Source organism: Dermacentor variabilis, chromosome 8 (assembly GCF_050947875.1).
Source record: "Dermacentor variabilis isolate Ectoservices chromosome 8, ASM5094787v1, whole genome shotgun sequence".
In the NCBI taxonomy this organism is placed as follows: Eukaryota; Metazoa; Arthropoda; class Arachnida; order Ixodida; family Ixodidae; genus Dermacentor; species Dermacentor variabilis.
Window position 1 is genome coordinate 59,065,031 of NC_134575.1, and position 13,749 is coordinate 59,078,779.

The window sequence follows — 13,749 nt, forward strand, 5'->3', positions numbered from 1 at the left end:
CGTCAGTAAGGAGCACACCAGAAGGCGACAAATCTTAGGCCTCCCAGCACCCACTTGCCGGCATTCCCCAGCGCAGTCTGTGCGGGCACTGTCGGCGCCATTAGACACTTGACGCGATGTTTCCGTATGCCGCGTTGGATCACCGGAACCTCGACATAGCACACAAAGCAAACATCACTATGCTGATACCAGTCGCACAAATGAAAAACGTGGCCAACTCGCAGCGTCATGCGCGAGGAAACAAATCAGCTGCTGGATTGTCTTGACATGGCTTACTACGCTGAAACCGGAACTGCTGTAGAGCCACTCTATCGAACCAGGCAGAAACGATGATGATGAGCGGGGATTTACAGTAGCGCGACTTTGTGGTGCAGCAAGGAGGCTCCGTTCAAAACAAAAATGGCGTTCAGCAAGTCGAACCATGCACCAGTCAGAGTCAGTGCATGGTGCTCTCGATCGAGTTGGCTCAAGGAGTGTCCGAAAAATCAGACGAGAGGTTGCAATTTGTCCGAACTTTCGGCAGTTGTTATACATTATGGTCTATGGGGAGAATGGCGGTGCCGCAAAGCTAACCAAATAATCGAGCACGTCCGAATTTTTGGAGTCCGGAAAATCAGTCGGTGACTATTAGTGTCGTCATCGTCATCATTATTATCACCAGCTTCTTTGCCCCCTTAGCAACAGATGGCTGATCAATAATCCCTTTTAGGCTATAGTAACTTTTAGAACTATCGATCGGCAGCTGTATCTCCACTGGCAGTTTGTTTGGGCACCAAAATCATTTGCACCGTTCTCTCTCTGAACTGTTAAACTTGCTGTGAATGTAGCTAGCCTCATGCTCAAGAAGCCTGAATGGTTATCGAACAACTTTGACAGGATAACTTTCCTTTGCAGGGCGAACTGGAAGGGTCCAAGTTGTACCACAGCCTGCTTCAGCGTGCACGCGAGTACTTTGCGCAGACGGTCGGCGCGGGGGCTGACGGCGAGAGCGAGCGCCAGGGAAGGTGCTCAGCCCACGCACGGGTGTCACGCCTTCTGCGGCAGCTTGATGTCAACATAGAGAAACTCCGGGAAGAGGGCGAGAAGCTGGGAGAGCCAGACGGTGAGCCTTTGCATCTTGCGTGGCCACAAGTGTGCTTGAATGTGTGACCTTGAACTCTTACGAATACTCACCCACTGCAGTTGCAGTGGCACACTAGGGCACCGTGGCATTCTTCTGGGCGGAGTGAGGTCAAGGGTTCATTTTCCAGTCAAGGTGGCCCATACAGGCTTATGTAGCAAGCTTAGAGTGCATGCTTAAGATTTACCATGGGGTCAGAATTAGTCTCCTCCCCCCCCCCTTCCCCCCTTCCTGCACTACGGTGTCTTTTACTATCCTACAATTGCATTGGCGTACACCTGGGGGGAGCATTGGCTGTCACCAAAATCGTCTGGCCCGATGCACCTGGCAGCTTTTTGCAGAAGTCATGGCTGCTACCCCGTTTTCAGTGAAAAGGATGGTTTTCCAAGGTATCCCGTGAGAATTAGCAGAGGCCTTGCATATTAAAAAAAGAGGGGATGCTTGCATCAGGCAAGTCCGCCCGGTCTCGGGTTCAAATTCCAGACCAGGATGAATTTTTTATTAGCTGCAAAGCGTTCTGTCTGTGAAACCTGTATGCGTTTCCTTTGTAGCTTCGTGCTACCTTCAGGTGGATGACAATTTCCCCTTTCACCATCCTCCTGTCACGTTGCATTATAAGCAATTTGAGTTTCTCGATTGTTAGCACACAAGCGTGTTTGGCTTTTTAATTTTTGGGGTTTCTCCACGAATAAGTAACAATATACCATTCTGGTTTTTATCCCTAACTTTGCTCCACACATGCGGTCACTTATTCGGGGTGATTGTTTTTAAGGTTTACAGAATTTTTCAAAATCGTCTTTGGCCGATAGCATCATTCTAGTCGTTGAGCGGTGTTATTCAGAGGCAGACGTTACTCGCATGAGAAATCAAGACACATATTCAACTAATTAACAATTAATACTAATTAAGTTATTTAATTTCATTACAGCGCATATTGCACTCTATAAATTATAGCCAGTGAGCTTGCATGGCGTGTTCACTTGGAATGAATTTACGGGACGACACCAGCTTCGAGAAACGCGCCATCAGGCTCGCCATAAAAATGTACTGTTATTCCATTTACCTCTTTAACGAAATGCTCTTTTGCACATTGAAGTGCAAAAGTAACTGGAACGTTCAAGATTTTTGTTCCGCACTTTGGGAATTAACATTCCGAAACTGGTCGCATCCTGGAACTTCATTCCATGGGTATCGCCTTTGTCCATTGTCCTCGCTCTTCCCTATCAATATTGTGTTTGTTCCCACCATCTAAAATATGGGCCAACCCGCCCAACAACACACGTCGCTAAGATACATTTCTCAACCGGTGGGGCCCTGTTATGTGTTATTCCACAACAGTGCCTCAGCATTCGCTTCTTCTCAGTCTTATTGCCATCATTTCCTGTCTTGCACGATTCCTTGGACTATATGTCTAAGAAAGTGAGAAAGTGAGTCCGGTGTCCTTTCTCGTCCCTGTTCTTTTTACGCTCATTTCCGCCACCTGCGAGATGTGACCTCGTTATGAGAACCGCTAAGCGCAGAGCGAAAGGCATTTAGGAGTGGAAATCCTGCTTTCCAGTGGCAGTCATATAACGTAGCAGAATGCCCCCTGGTGGGCTGCAAGAGCATGACACGCCGTAATCGCTTCGGGGAGTGTGCGTCTTGCGCACGTCAGCCAGGCTGTTTTAGGCGACCCCTGATGAAGGCTTGCCTGATGTAATACTTGTCATGCCATTCGTGGAGTGTGTAGGAGTGAGTGGGAATTTCTCGAATGCCTCGTTTCTCGGGGGCAGATGAAAAGTGGATGGAGGTCACACCGCAGGATTTGGACCGCCTGCTCGAGGACTACTCGTCGCAGGGTCCCGCCGAGCAGAAGAGCAAGGTCGCAGGGTGAGTCCTCATTTTCAAACGTTCGGTCGTGGGGTGTCGGTTCCAGTAGCAAAGCATCATGCAAAGATTATTACAAATTTCCAATACAAATAGAATAGTCCTTCCTGTACGATTTGTATTCGGCTCAAAAATTGACTATTTTAAATTGTTGAGTATTCGTTTCTGCTCACTTGGCATGTCACACAGGTAGTGTGGTGTCGTACAAGTAATGTAAAGCAGATGCAATCTACTCCTATGGTTCACATATGACAAGGACTATCTTTAGAAGCTGCAAATCAAGCCATAGGTGGGTTGTATTGAAGTGCGCTACTGTTGAAGCTCACCATAGGTGTGTTGACCTCCTATTACTGAAAAACTTTCAGAAAAATATTTCTTCTATTTGAATATGCTTATTCTTGGTGTATTTTGTACATTTAGATGGGAAATAAACGTCTTTTTTGCGTGTCTACAGTAGAACCTCGTTGATATGATCCCGTTACGTATAATTTCCCGCCGCCAACATTCATGACTGAGAACACAAAAAATGACCCATTACAGCTATGCTTCTTCTTTACCAGTTGATGTGTTCCCAGTTAACATTATCGTTTGACACTGATGTTCACCAGGTCACCAAACTGCAATCATATGGTACATTTTCCGTCCGCTAGATTCCACGTAAATATGAAAAAGGCGCGAGGTGTGCACGGTCGAGGAGAGTAGCCACCTGCCACAGCAGCTTCTCTGCAATACTTGTCCGTTCGTCTCATGCGAAAGCTCCGGTGTGCACTCCGTATCCTATTCCGGGCCAGTAAATCTCCTCCTGGGTTGTTGCACGCTGCATTCACAGCTATTGCCGCCAACTCTATTGCGATAAGCATCTTGACTTATTTGTTTCATGGCGCGTGGGGCATAGTGCCGTTATAAGTATACCCATGTACCCGTGTACCCGTTATAAGTGCCTGCATGTCACTTTTAGCAGGCGGTACGCCTGCTCAAAGCCTAAACACGCCACTGGTTCACTGCTGCAAGCGGTCCAAAGTGAGCATCACGTCTTGTTCCGGGTTTTGCAGGCATCATATTCTGGCGTCACCCGCCAGCTCGATTTGGTTTCGGTTGCCCAGGGCTGTAACTTTTGAACCGATGCGCCAATTTTAGCAAAATTCAGCATGATGCTTTGCCTTCTTGTCATTAGGACATCCAGTGAAATTGATTGCCATAGCACAAATAGAATAAGAGCTATGCATGACCCATCTAGCAAATGAGTGTGTCATCTTGGGGAAACTATCATTTTAGAAATGATAAAGCTAGATAACATTTTTTAAAATAAATATCTTCTGGATGCCCTATATTACAGGATAAGGGCAGCTGCTTGTGATTTTAGGCCTTCCTTCTTTCTTTCCTTCCCTTTCCCCCAATGCAGAGTAGCTAGCTAGAAGAATGTACCTCAGGCCGACCTCTCTGCCTTTCGTATCATTAAACCTTTATTTCTCTCTCTATGCCTTCTTCTCTAGAACCCGTATCACTTGAAAACAATATTTTGTTTTGTTATTGTTTCTGTGATGTTGTTATACTGTTACTGTGTTGTTAATGTGAAGAAAATTAGCTTTTTTACTTAGCAATTGCAAGGAAAAACTGCCGGGTAAGGAAACCTTATTTTCTCCTCTTCTGTCATGAAGATAATGACCAAACTTGGCAAGGAGCTTCTCTGTATGCTTAGAAATCCAAAACAAAAAAAAAAAATTCAAAAATGCGTATTTCTGTCAAAAATTTTGATTTTAGCCCCACATTCTCCATTGAAACACTGCAATAGAAAAATGACTATGTGCTTCTGGAGTCAGTGGCGTAGCCACAAATTTCGTTTGGCAGGGGGCTCACATTGCAGCTTGGCCTTCTCCTTATAGAATTTGTCAAGGGATCAATTACATGATTAATAGCTGCATTGCCATTGCCAAAGATGCTACAAACAAATTCTTGAATGCTACGCACTGTTATGAGGAGTAAAATATGTATTTTTTCATAAAAGAATATACTCGTCTGTCTCAAAAATTGGGCCCGAGGTAACTGATATCAATGCTTCCATGTTTTTTGTCTACTTAATAAGTAAAGAAAATATCACACGAACTTTAGAACTATATCACCTTAAAACCAGAAAAGCAGTGCATGCTGCTGATATGAAAAATGTAAAGGCCATGAAATGAAGAAGTTGAGGACAAATATTTTAATGAAACTTTGTCATTCAAGAACTTTGTTTACATTTTTGTAGATACGCAACGTCCAGGAAAAATTTCAATGACCCTGTCCTTTGTTACAATGTATTGCGCTGGAGCAGCTATCACCGGTCGTGTATCGTGAGTAATTGGACCGAAATTATAGTCGCAACAGAGAATACATATAAAACGCAAGAGTTCTGCAAAATATACGTGGGCAAGTCAAATGAAAGTGAGTAAATACGAATATATATGACAGACAGGGTACTTTACCTACATGCAGCCGATCCAGCATTTCACAATATCGGAAATGATTGATAGTCTCTCCAGGTTTAGCTAATTCGTTCAGTAATTGCCCCTGACGATTGAAAATAAAGTCAACAGCACCTTTCCGGCAGAAATGGCGGCCTTAGCGTTCTTTGGAGGTGGTGAATTCGGATGTTTCCAGTGTAAACCTTGCCGTCGTGTTTCAGGCTCATAGTAGTGGCGCCATAATTCGTCCCCAATCACAATTGCAGACAAGAAGTTGTTACCCTCATTGTGATACCGGATCAGCTGAGTCAAGGCAGTGCCGAACCTCTCCGTCTTCTGGCGGTGGTTCAAAATCTCGGGCATCCATTGCTCACACAAGAGAAGATAACCAAGATGTTCATGAATTATGGTGTGACCCGAACCATCACTAATGTTCACGCAACTGCCAATTTAACTATGCTTATCCTCCGTTCTTGTCTAATCAGCTCATCAGCCATTGCAAGTGTGTTGAGGGTGATTGCACGGTGGCTTTGGCCCGGTCTTGGATCGTCTTTGCAACTGTCACATCCTTCATTTAACCATTTGCTCCAATTCTTCACAGTGACCAGTGAAATGCAATGTTCAACGTACACGGCAGCCATACAGCGACTTATTTCTTTTTGGGAAACACCCTCAGCTGTCAAAAACCTCATGACAACACGCTCTCCAACGTTTGGAGTGTCCATTACATCACGCAACTATGTTCAAACCAGTGTATGAGAGCATTAAAGAACCTTTATCCTCACACCTGCAAGTCACTTTTGTAAATGAGAGATGCCTGTGTTCTACGTGCATGCATCGCACATAATGAACCTAAGAATTATTGCGCGGGGCGGATTGGCTCGCTTTCACGTGACTTGCCCTTGTACATTAGAAATGCGAAAGTACAATGGAATTTACAAATGTGAAGATACGGCTTGATAAAGAGCAGAAGGTGTCACTGGCAACAAAGTTCACTGCACATATACACAACATCTCGCAAGAAGATATTTAAATATATGCATAAGCCTCCAATAAATCTACATCTGTAAGAAAAAGTCACTGTATATAATGCATCAAACAAGGCAAATAAACATGTGGCAAAACGACAAATTCACAGATCCCAGCACCCCCTCCCTCCACCCCCCTGATGTATCGCGCGTGAAAGGAGGTGGTGTGCCCTTCCTCCCTTGTGCACACAAGACTGAGCCACCATCGTCGGCTCACCCATGCCACCCCCCCCCCTCCTCCCCGCTTTCACTTGCACATACAGCATGCGGCGCGCGGTCACGGTGTTATCGTCCTTGGACTTTATGCGGTACATGAGGACGAGGGCCATGGCAAGAATGCGCTTGGAGTGTCCATATAATTGCTACCACAATAATATAAGTATCCGGCAACTGAAGCGTCCCATGGCCCATTACTTTCCGCAACACAAGAAGTAACAAAATCGAACTTTGACCATGCGACAATTTGCGGCACTGCAACAATGTCGTTTTTTCTATTGTGGGGCGGGGGCACGGAAATAAAGAACGCAAAAGAAAGCATGTTGGCCACCATCGAAAGCCTACTTTGCGCACCTAATGTGGCTACCGAAGGGATATCGAAAAAACTTGAGACGCTTGGTCCACGGGGAACCATACACATACTGCTCGGTATCCTACAACAGCGAGACAATAGTTTCCGGAGAGGTTGCGCTCAAACAAACGCTGTGCAATCCGTCGTGTCCCCACAGTGATGGGGGCGAGCGACCATTGTTTCTTTTCCTCGTCTGCCAGCCAGAAAACGTCTAAAACTCTGCCAGGCGAAAATCCACTCGGCCAGAGCAAACCGAACATGCACCGAAGCGCGCCGCGTGATGGTCAGTGCAACACGGGAAAAACGTATGCACTCTGGCTAGCTCTGGCAGCCCGCGGGTAGGGTAGCAAGACCAAAAAAATTAAAGACGCCCAATGTGTCCTCGCGAATAAAAGTAAATGTAGGAAAAATAAATAAGAACGTAGTTATCTTGGCTGGCTTTAGTGTCTTAACATGGATGCTTTGGCGTAGGTGAAAAAAAATTGATATTTTTTTATGTGACATGATGGCACAAATGCACCACCACAACGCTTCGTCTCATTGGACCTCGCTGTGTGCTTTGTGAACTTGTCTAATAATGTGTTGATTTGGCTTATTCCAATGTATGTTCCAATGCAAGACTTTAGAAAAGTCAATGCACCTTTGGCATCAAATGTTTATAACAGCATTAGACCCAGAAAGTTCCGGAATTGAAAATATAAATAAAGTACGACTTTAGAAACATCAATGCACCTTTCGCTTCAAAAGTTTGAGAACTTTATACCCATAAAGTTTCGGAATTGAAATCCATGCGCCCCGTAGATTCCTCGGCCTCTGCAAGATGCCGCGACAAGTCTGCTCGCCAACAAAACACCCTTGGAATTTCGCTCAGACGGGGCTCCTTCCGTTATGCGAGTCCTGGTGCATGAGCGTTGCCGCAAAACCCAGCCCGATTTCGCAATGTTCGTGCTGAAATGTCTTTTCGAGCAGGAAAATGACATTCTAGACAAAATCCAGCATGATTTCCAGTGCTGGAGGTTGTTTTGGACAGCGCATGGCAGCACGAAAAAAATTAGGGGAGGGGGGGGCTGAAGCCCCCCCATGGCTATGCCCCTGTCTGGAGTCACTTGTACCCCACCAGCTTGATGCACGTCAGCACGTTGTACCGCAAAGATTAGTGCAAAGTGGGCACATCAAAGCTTCCCACCAGCATTCCTGCTCGAAGAAGCTACTGACCCAGACCGTATTCAAGGAGCGCAAACCTAAGCTTACCAAATCTGCAAAAACAATGCATGTTACAGGCCGCTCGGTCGGCATCTCATGCTGCAATGATGTGTGCAATGCTTCACATTACATAGATGTCAAGTACAGTGCGATCTGCCAAATTTTGATTGATTCATATTGTGTATTTTCAAATCTTTTAGTGACTTCGTATTGTACATTTTCCCAGTTAGTATGTTTTTTCTTGCATTTCTTCCAAAACATAGGAATGAGGTTCTGCTGTACAATGGACTTCATATAAACCAAACTCACTTAAACAGAATAGCTGGAAACGGAAAAATGATATCAGCTTTGGTTGGCTGCCCATAGGCACTATATTAACAAACTTCGGTTAAACGGAGCCCATCCTTTTGTAAACTCTGGTTAACTGAAACTTTAACCAAATCTGCGTTCTACCTCATAGGCGTATGGAACTGGAAATGTTGGACAAGTAAACTTGTCCAATGGCTATGTTACATATGGTGCAGAAAATACAATCCATTAGGCTGGTGTCGAAAAGGTAATGTAAATCACACATGGCGAAGTTGCAACTGCGTTTCCATCATCAGGACTTCGCCAGGTAAGTAATGACCTTTGAGGAGTAAGAGAACACTAAGGAGTAAGTAGGATCTTACAATCAGGCTGCCACTGCTGCTTCGTACACATTGCCGGGAATAAGGGACCGCAGACAATGCCCTTGTTATCTGCTATGAGGAGATAGTTAAATATATAGGTGAAGTTCGCGCTGAAGACATAGACATTACTGTTTCAGTGCACATTACTGTTTTGGATGAGACAGCAAGAGAGCCAGTTGAAAGTATAGAGCGCTCTTTCAAACTACAGAACTGTGTCGAATTATTGCGAATTCTTTCACTCATGAATGCAACCTTGCCCAAAAGAAGCCGCAATATTAGAAGCAGGGTGCAGTAACATCTCATTTTTTTTTCCACCACAGTAGTATCAAAACACTTGGATGCTTTTCAAATGAAACCGATGTTCATAATCTTTTCGTCCATCGCTTAAATGAAACTTCGGATAAACTTAACACATCTTTCTGTACCTTCGCATTCTGTTTAAGCCAGGTCTAACTGTATATGCCTCTTCCTTTAAGGGGTTAAAGTTAGCCCTTTAAAGTCGTTCTTTATGTTGACATCTTTAACACTTTCCTAAAAGTTGAAGTTGGCACTTTTGACGCTTTTCTCGCCAGAGCTTTGCACAAGGATGAAGAAACCCTTGGCAAGACCATTGCAGAGAGCCTGGATCGGTTTGTGCGTCACGTCTCGGACTATGAAGGAGCAGAAGTGCCATCGAATGCAGCGCCCAAAGTGAAGTCGCAGCCGGTTGAAGCCAATAGTCAAGCCAAAGGCGATGGAATTGACTTTGATCCTGACCGTTTTGTTGAGGCACTTGGGGCCATTCTCGGTGAGTTTGGTTGCCCACCATTGTGACTTGGTGGCTGTGTGTCGTACTGTTGCTTTGCATAAGAGCTTGGTTTCAATGCCCGACTAGAGTGGCCGCTAACCAGAGGGGGCCACAATGCAATAACATTCATGTGCTGTGCTTTTGGCGCATGTTAAAGTTCAGGTGGTCAGAATAATCTTGAGGCCCTCCAACTAGGGCATCTGTTAAGCTTGCATTGTGATGTTAACCCCATAATTTTTTCGTTGAACAAGAAATGTTTCTTAGGGAAACAGACATGTACAGTTAAACAGTGCAAAGTTTCAAACAGTACAGTTGAGCCTCGTTATGACCAGAGTTACGTCTGACGCCAAAATAACTTCATTATATCCAATGTTAATTGCGCTAGTAATTATGTGGTAGCTCCAGGCAAATTTTCATTGTCAGCATCGCCGTCACCCTGAAGTTCCGTATAACGTTCAAGTGCGATAAGATGCTGTTGTGCCCCACACACCGTACGCTGTGGGTGTGAGAGGAAGTATGTGAGCGTGAGCCTAGAAAGGTGGTGGCTTGATGTGCGCCCGATGTTAGAGTTCAAGTGATAATCGTGGCTAATTCACTTGCTCCTTTTGTTTTTTTCTTAGATTTCAAGCTTCCAACATCAGATGACGAGTCAAGCTCGTCCATGAGCAGCTACGGGGATGAAGTTGACTCTCACGGTGAGTTGAATCCAGAGGAATCAGGAGGTAGGCGGCACATGGTAGTTCGACCTGCCAGATAAATTGACCAAATTTCGTCGGTCCTGTCAGGGTTGAAATAATTGAAGTCGACTGTACGTGGGAATGGAGAAATCGTTTTTCTCGGCAACCACAGCGCCAATTTCGATGTGATTTGTTGCATTTAAAAAGACAAGTTCTTTAGGGTTGCACTGCTAAGCACAATCTCGCGAGGTCAAATCCCGGCCACGACAGCCACATTTTGATGGACGCAAAATGCAAAGACACCAGTGTACTTAGATTTAGGTGCACATTAAAGAACCCCAAGTGGTCAAAATGCCTCATAATCAGATCTGGTTTTGGCACGTAAAACCCCATAATTTAATTTAAATTGAAAAAGAAAAGTTAAAATCTAGCAATGGTTGCAGATAGATTTTCAATTTTTTGTCAACTATTTTCGAAAGATTCTTGAATATTGTAAAATTTGTATTTGAAATGTAATATTGTATTGTAAAGCAATAAAATACGAAATCACAATTCTGTCAACAGCGCCTAATAATGCACCTAAAGCTGATAAAATTCATGTATTATACACAGCTCTTAAATACAATCAATGTTCGATTTTTCGGTCACCACACAAACAAAATCGAGTGGTACGAAAAAAATGCATGCCATATACAGTCAGCTCTTGTTACAATGCACCTAATAATCCGTCAAAAAATGTCTGTTTTATCGGAAGTCCGTAATATCCAAAACTCCTCACTTCCAAAACTTTCGTCACAGTGTCTAACAACTTCATTGCAAAGAGTGAGTAAAGAACGACCAAAGTAAAAAACGAACAAATAAGCAAAAAAGTTGCAGTTTCGCCTGAAAGGCGAAGCATCGATTGCGATGGCAAATTAAGCCAGATAAGTGTGGCTGCAGCAGTGAGCAAATTGACCTTAATGCTGTCTCTTGCTTCAACATGAACTAAACATTGAAAACACAGCACACACAAAGCTACCGGCAGTGGGCGCACTTTGTCCACATCGCAGATCGCTTTCAAGATACGGCAGCCGTACTGCAAGCAGCAGCCACCGGAGTGGAACCTCCCCCTCCCCTCCTCTCTTGCCGCCTTGCATGCGAAAGAAGATGACGCGTTTCCACCTCGCTTTCCCCCCTTGTGCGCGCAATGTTCGCTGTAGCCGATAGTCTATTGTAGCGCAGTCCGTTAAAAGTGAATTTCGTTGCATTAATAAAATAGGTAGAACAAACTAGGGCTGAAATATGGTCCGTTATACCCGAAAGTCTGTTGTACGTGGGTTCGTTGTAACGAGCGTAGGCTGTACTGCCCTCAAGGGCTCAAATTGGCACAGCCACGTCTTAAATAGCTCTGAAGGCCGACCAGTGCAATTATTAAGTGCTTAGGTGCTCATTGTGACAGGAGACAGCAGGTGTGTGCCTGTATAATTGAGGAACACATACTATGTCCTGTGACAGTGCTCCTTTTGCACTCTTGGTATGCTTCACCGCAATACATTGTGTATGCTTGACCGCGTAACACTGCTGTACTGTGACGAGGCTGACTTTTGGGAATTGGGCACTGTGCAACACTTTTTAGACCCTTGACATGCTTTCTGTGCTTCGAAGCTCTCGGCGAGGATGATGAAGGTGAAGTCAGCACCATTGTTGACAGCAACGAATCCTTTCAGTGAAAAACATGGCACTGAACATCAGGAAGTTTAATAGTGAATGTCAAAGCACCCTGCCCTAGTGTTGCAGAACACACGATGGCACAAAACGACTACGCAAGGAACACCATGTGGCCAAACACAAATGGCTATGGTGATTGTGGTGGCTATGGCTGGCTGTGGCTGCCAGTGGATTGGTGTGTGAGGATGTTGGTTTTAGGCCGTTAGTTGAAATGGCGGCAGTGGTGGCTTTGATTAATGCTATTCCAGACCTGCAGTAACGACAGAAAGTCGGAGAAATCGGGACGGCAAAAGGTTTCAGCATCTGAAATTTCCGACGCCCTTATACAGTGACTCTATGGGGTGCGTGGTGGTGCCTTGAAGGTGTCTGAATTATCAGGTCTGTCTAAAGGATCAGTCGATGACCATGTATATCGCTAATTTGTAAGACCTCTGCAAAACTCTTGTAAACACTGTAACAAATTCATGTAAACTGTAAATCCATGCTCTCACATTCGTCCATTTTAGATGATCTGCTAGATGCAGTTTAAAGAACTTTGACATGTATCTGGTTTTGGTGCAGACTTACAAAGTTGCATGCTTTATGCTTTTATCTTTTTAACTTTCAAATTTATGGGAACCTTTGTAAAAAAAATTCAAGGTCCTAAATCAAGATTCTGCTTTTTAGAATTGCTGGAATTCGAGTTTCTCTCTCAAATGCAACAAATTTCATTCATTGCATTTCTTGGGGGGGCCGAGCTGAAGTTTCCTAAAGTAATGGAGCTGGGCGAGCCGTGCAATATGCAGGGCAAATAGGTGACACTCTATTAGGAGTTGTTGAATGCGTGCCAAGACAAGAAGAGTGTAATTTGGGATGGCAGCAAACTAGGTAGTGTGGTGAAATGAGGAAATTTGCAGGCATGAGATGGGTGTCAGCTGGCTCAAGAAAGAAAGAAAGTCCTTTGCCGCGCAGTGTACATAAATAGGCTGATGGTGACGATGGTGACCATATTATATGAGGCAGCATATGTGCCCACCTTCCTTTTTTGCTCGACACTTCCGGGCCTCTGTATTCTTCGTGCTCAGCCCTTCACAGCATGGAATTGTGCATAAGTTGTCACACATATGCAAATGTTTAATTTCCATTGTGTCATCACATCGACTATGGCATAACATTTGTTTGCTGTCTGCAATGTGCAGCTGCTGAAATGTGCACAGGGGCTGTATTTTGTGAGGATCGTTTTTGTGGAATTCTATTCACTCCGTATCAGCTGTCCTGCCAAGTGGCCAACCCCAGCGATAGTGGAGGCACAACTTTGTGCAAGCAAATGACAAAGGGCAAAAAGAATCATTTTCAGAACATGTAACCTCTTATCTCCCGCCATTCTTTTCCTTTTAAAGCAAAGCTTTATTTGCCTACTTACTCGTGGTTCGGCATGGGTCGGTCGAACGGTTGGGTTCCTGTCAATGAGGCTCAGTGGGGTAAGCTGTCACGCAATAAAAGCATTGCATGCCTGATGATGATGTTTGAACCAGGGTCTCCAGGTGCAATATAGTATGCCGACACTCTAACTATTAGACCAGAGGTGTAGGCTCTTAATGCCACTCTTGGTTCTCGGCTTTAACACTTTTCACTTGTGGCAGCTAATGCTGAGACGATTGAAATGCTCATTAGCATTAGTAATTTAATAAGCAGCAACAAG

At 44.6% G+C, this 13,749-nt stretch overlaps 1 protein-coding gene across 1 annotated transcript in view; it reads left to right on the forward strand.

Annotated features, from left to right (window-relative positions):
- ecd (ecdysoneless cell cycle regulator) overlaps positions 1-13,749 on the forward strand; it is a 40,505-nt gene that overhangs the window by 22,426 nt on the left and 4,330 nt on the right. The window contains exons 8-11 of the mRNA XM_075702162.1: positions 895-1,102; positions 2,893-2,989; positions 9,470-9,684; positions 10,305-10,379. Of these exons, the coding sequence (XP_075558277.1) occupies positions 895-1,102; positions 2,893-2,989; positions 9,470-9,684; positions 10,305-10,379 (595 nt within the window). The remainder of the gene's footprint in view (positions 1-894; positions 1,103-2,892; positions 2,990-9,469; positions 9,685-10,304; positions 10,380-13,749) is intronic.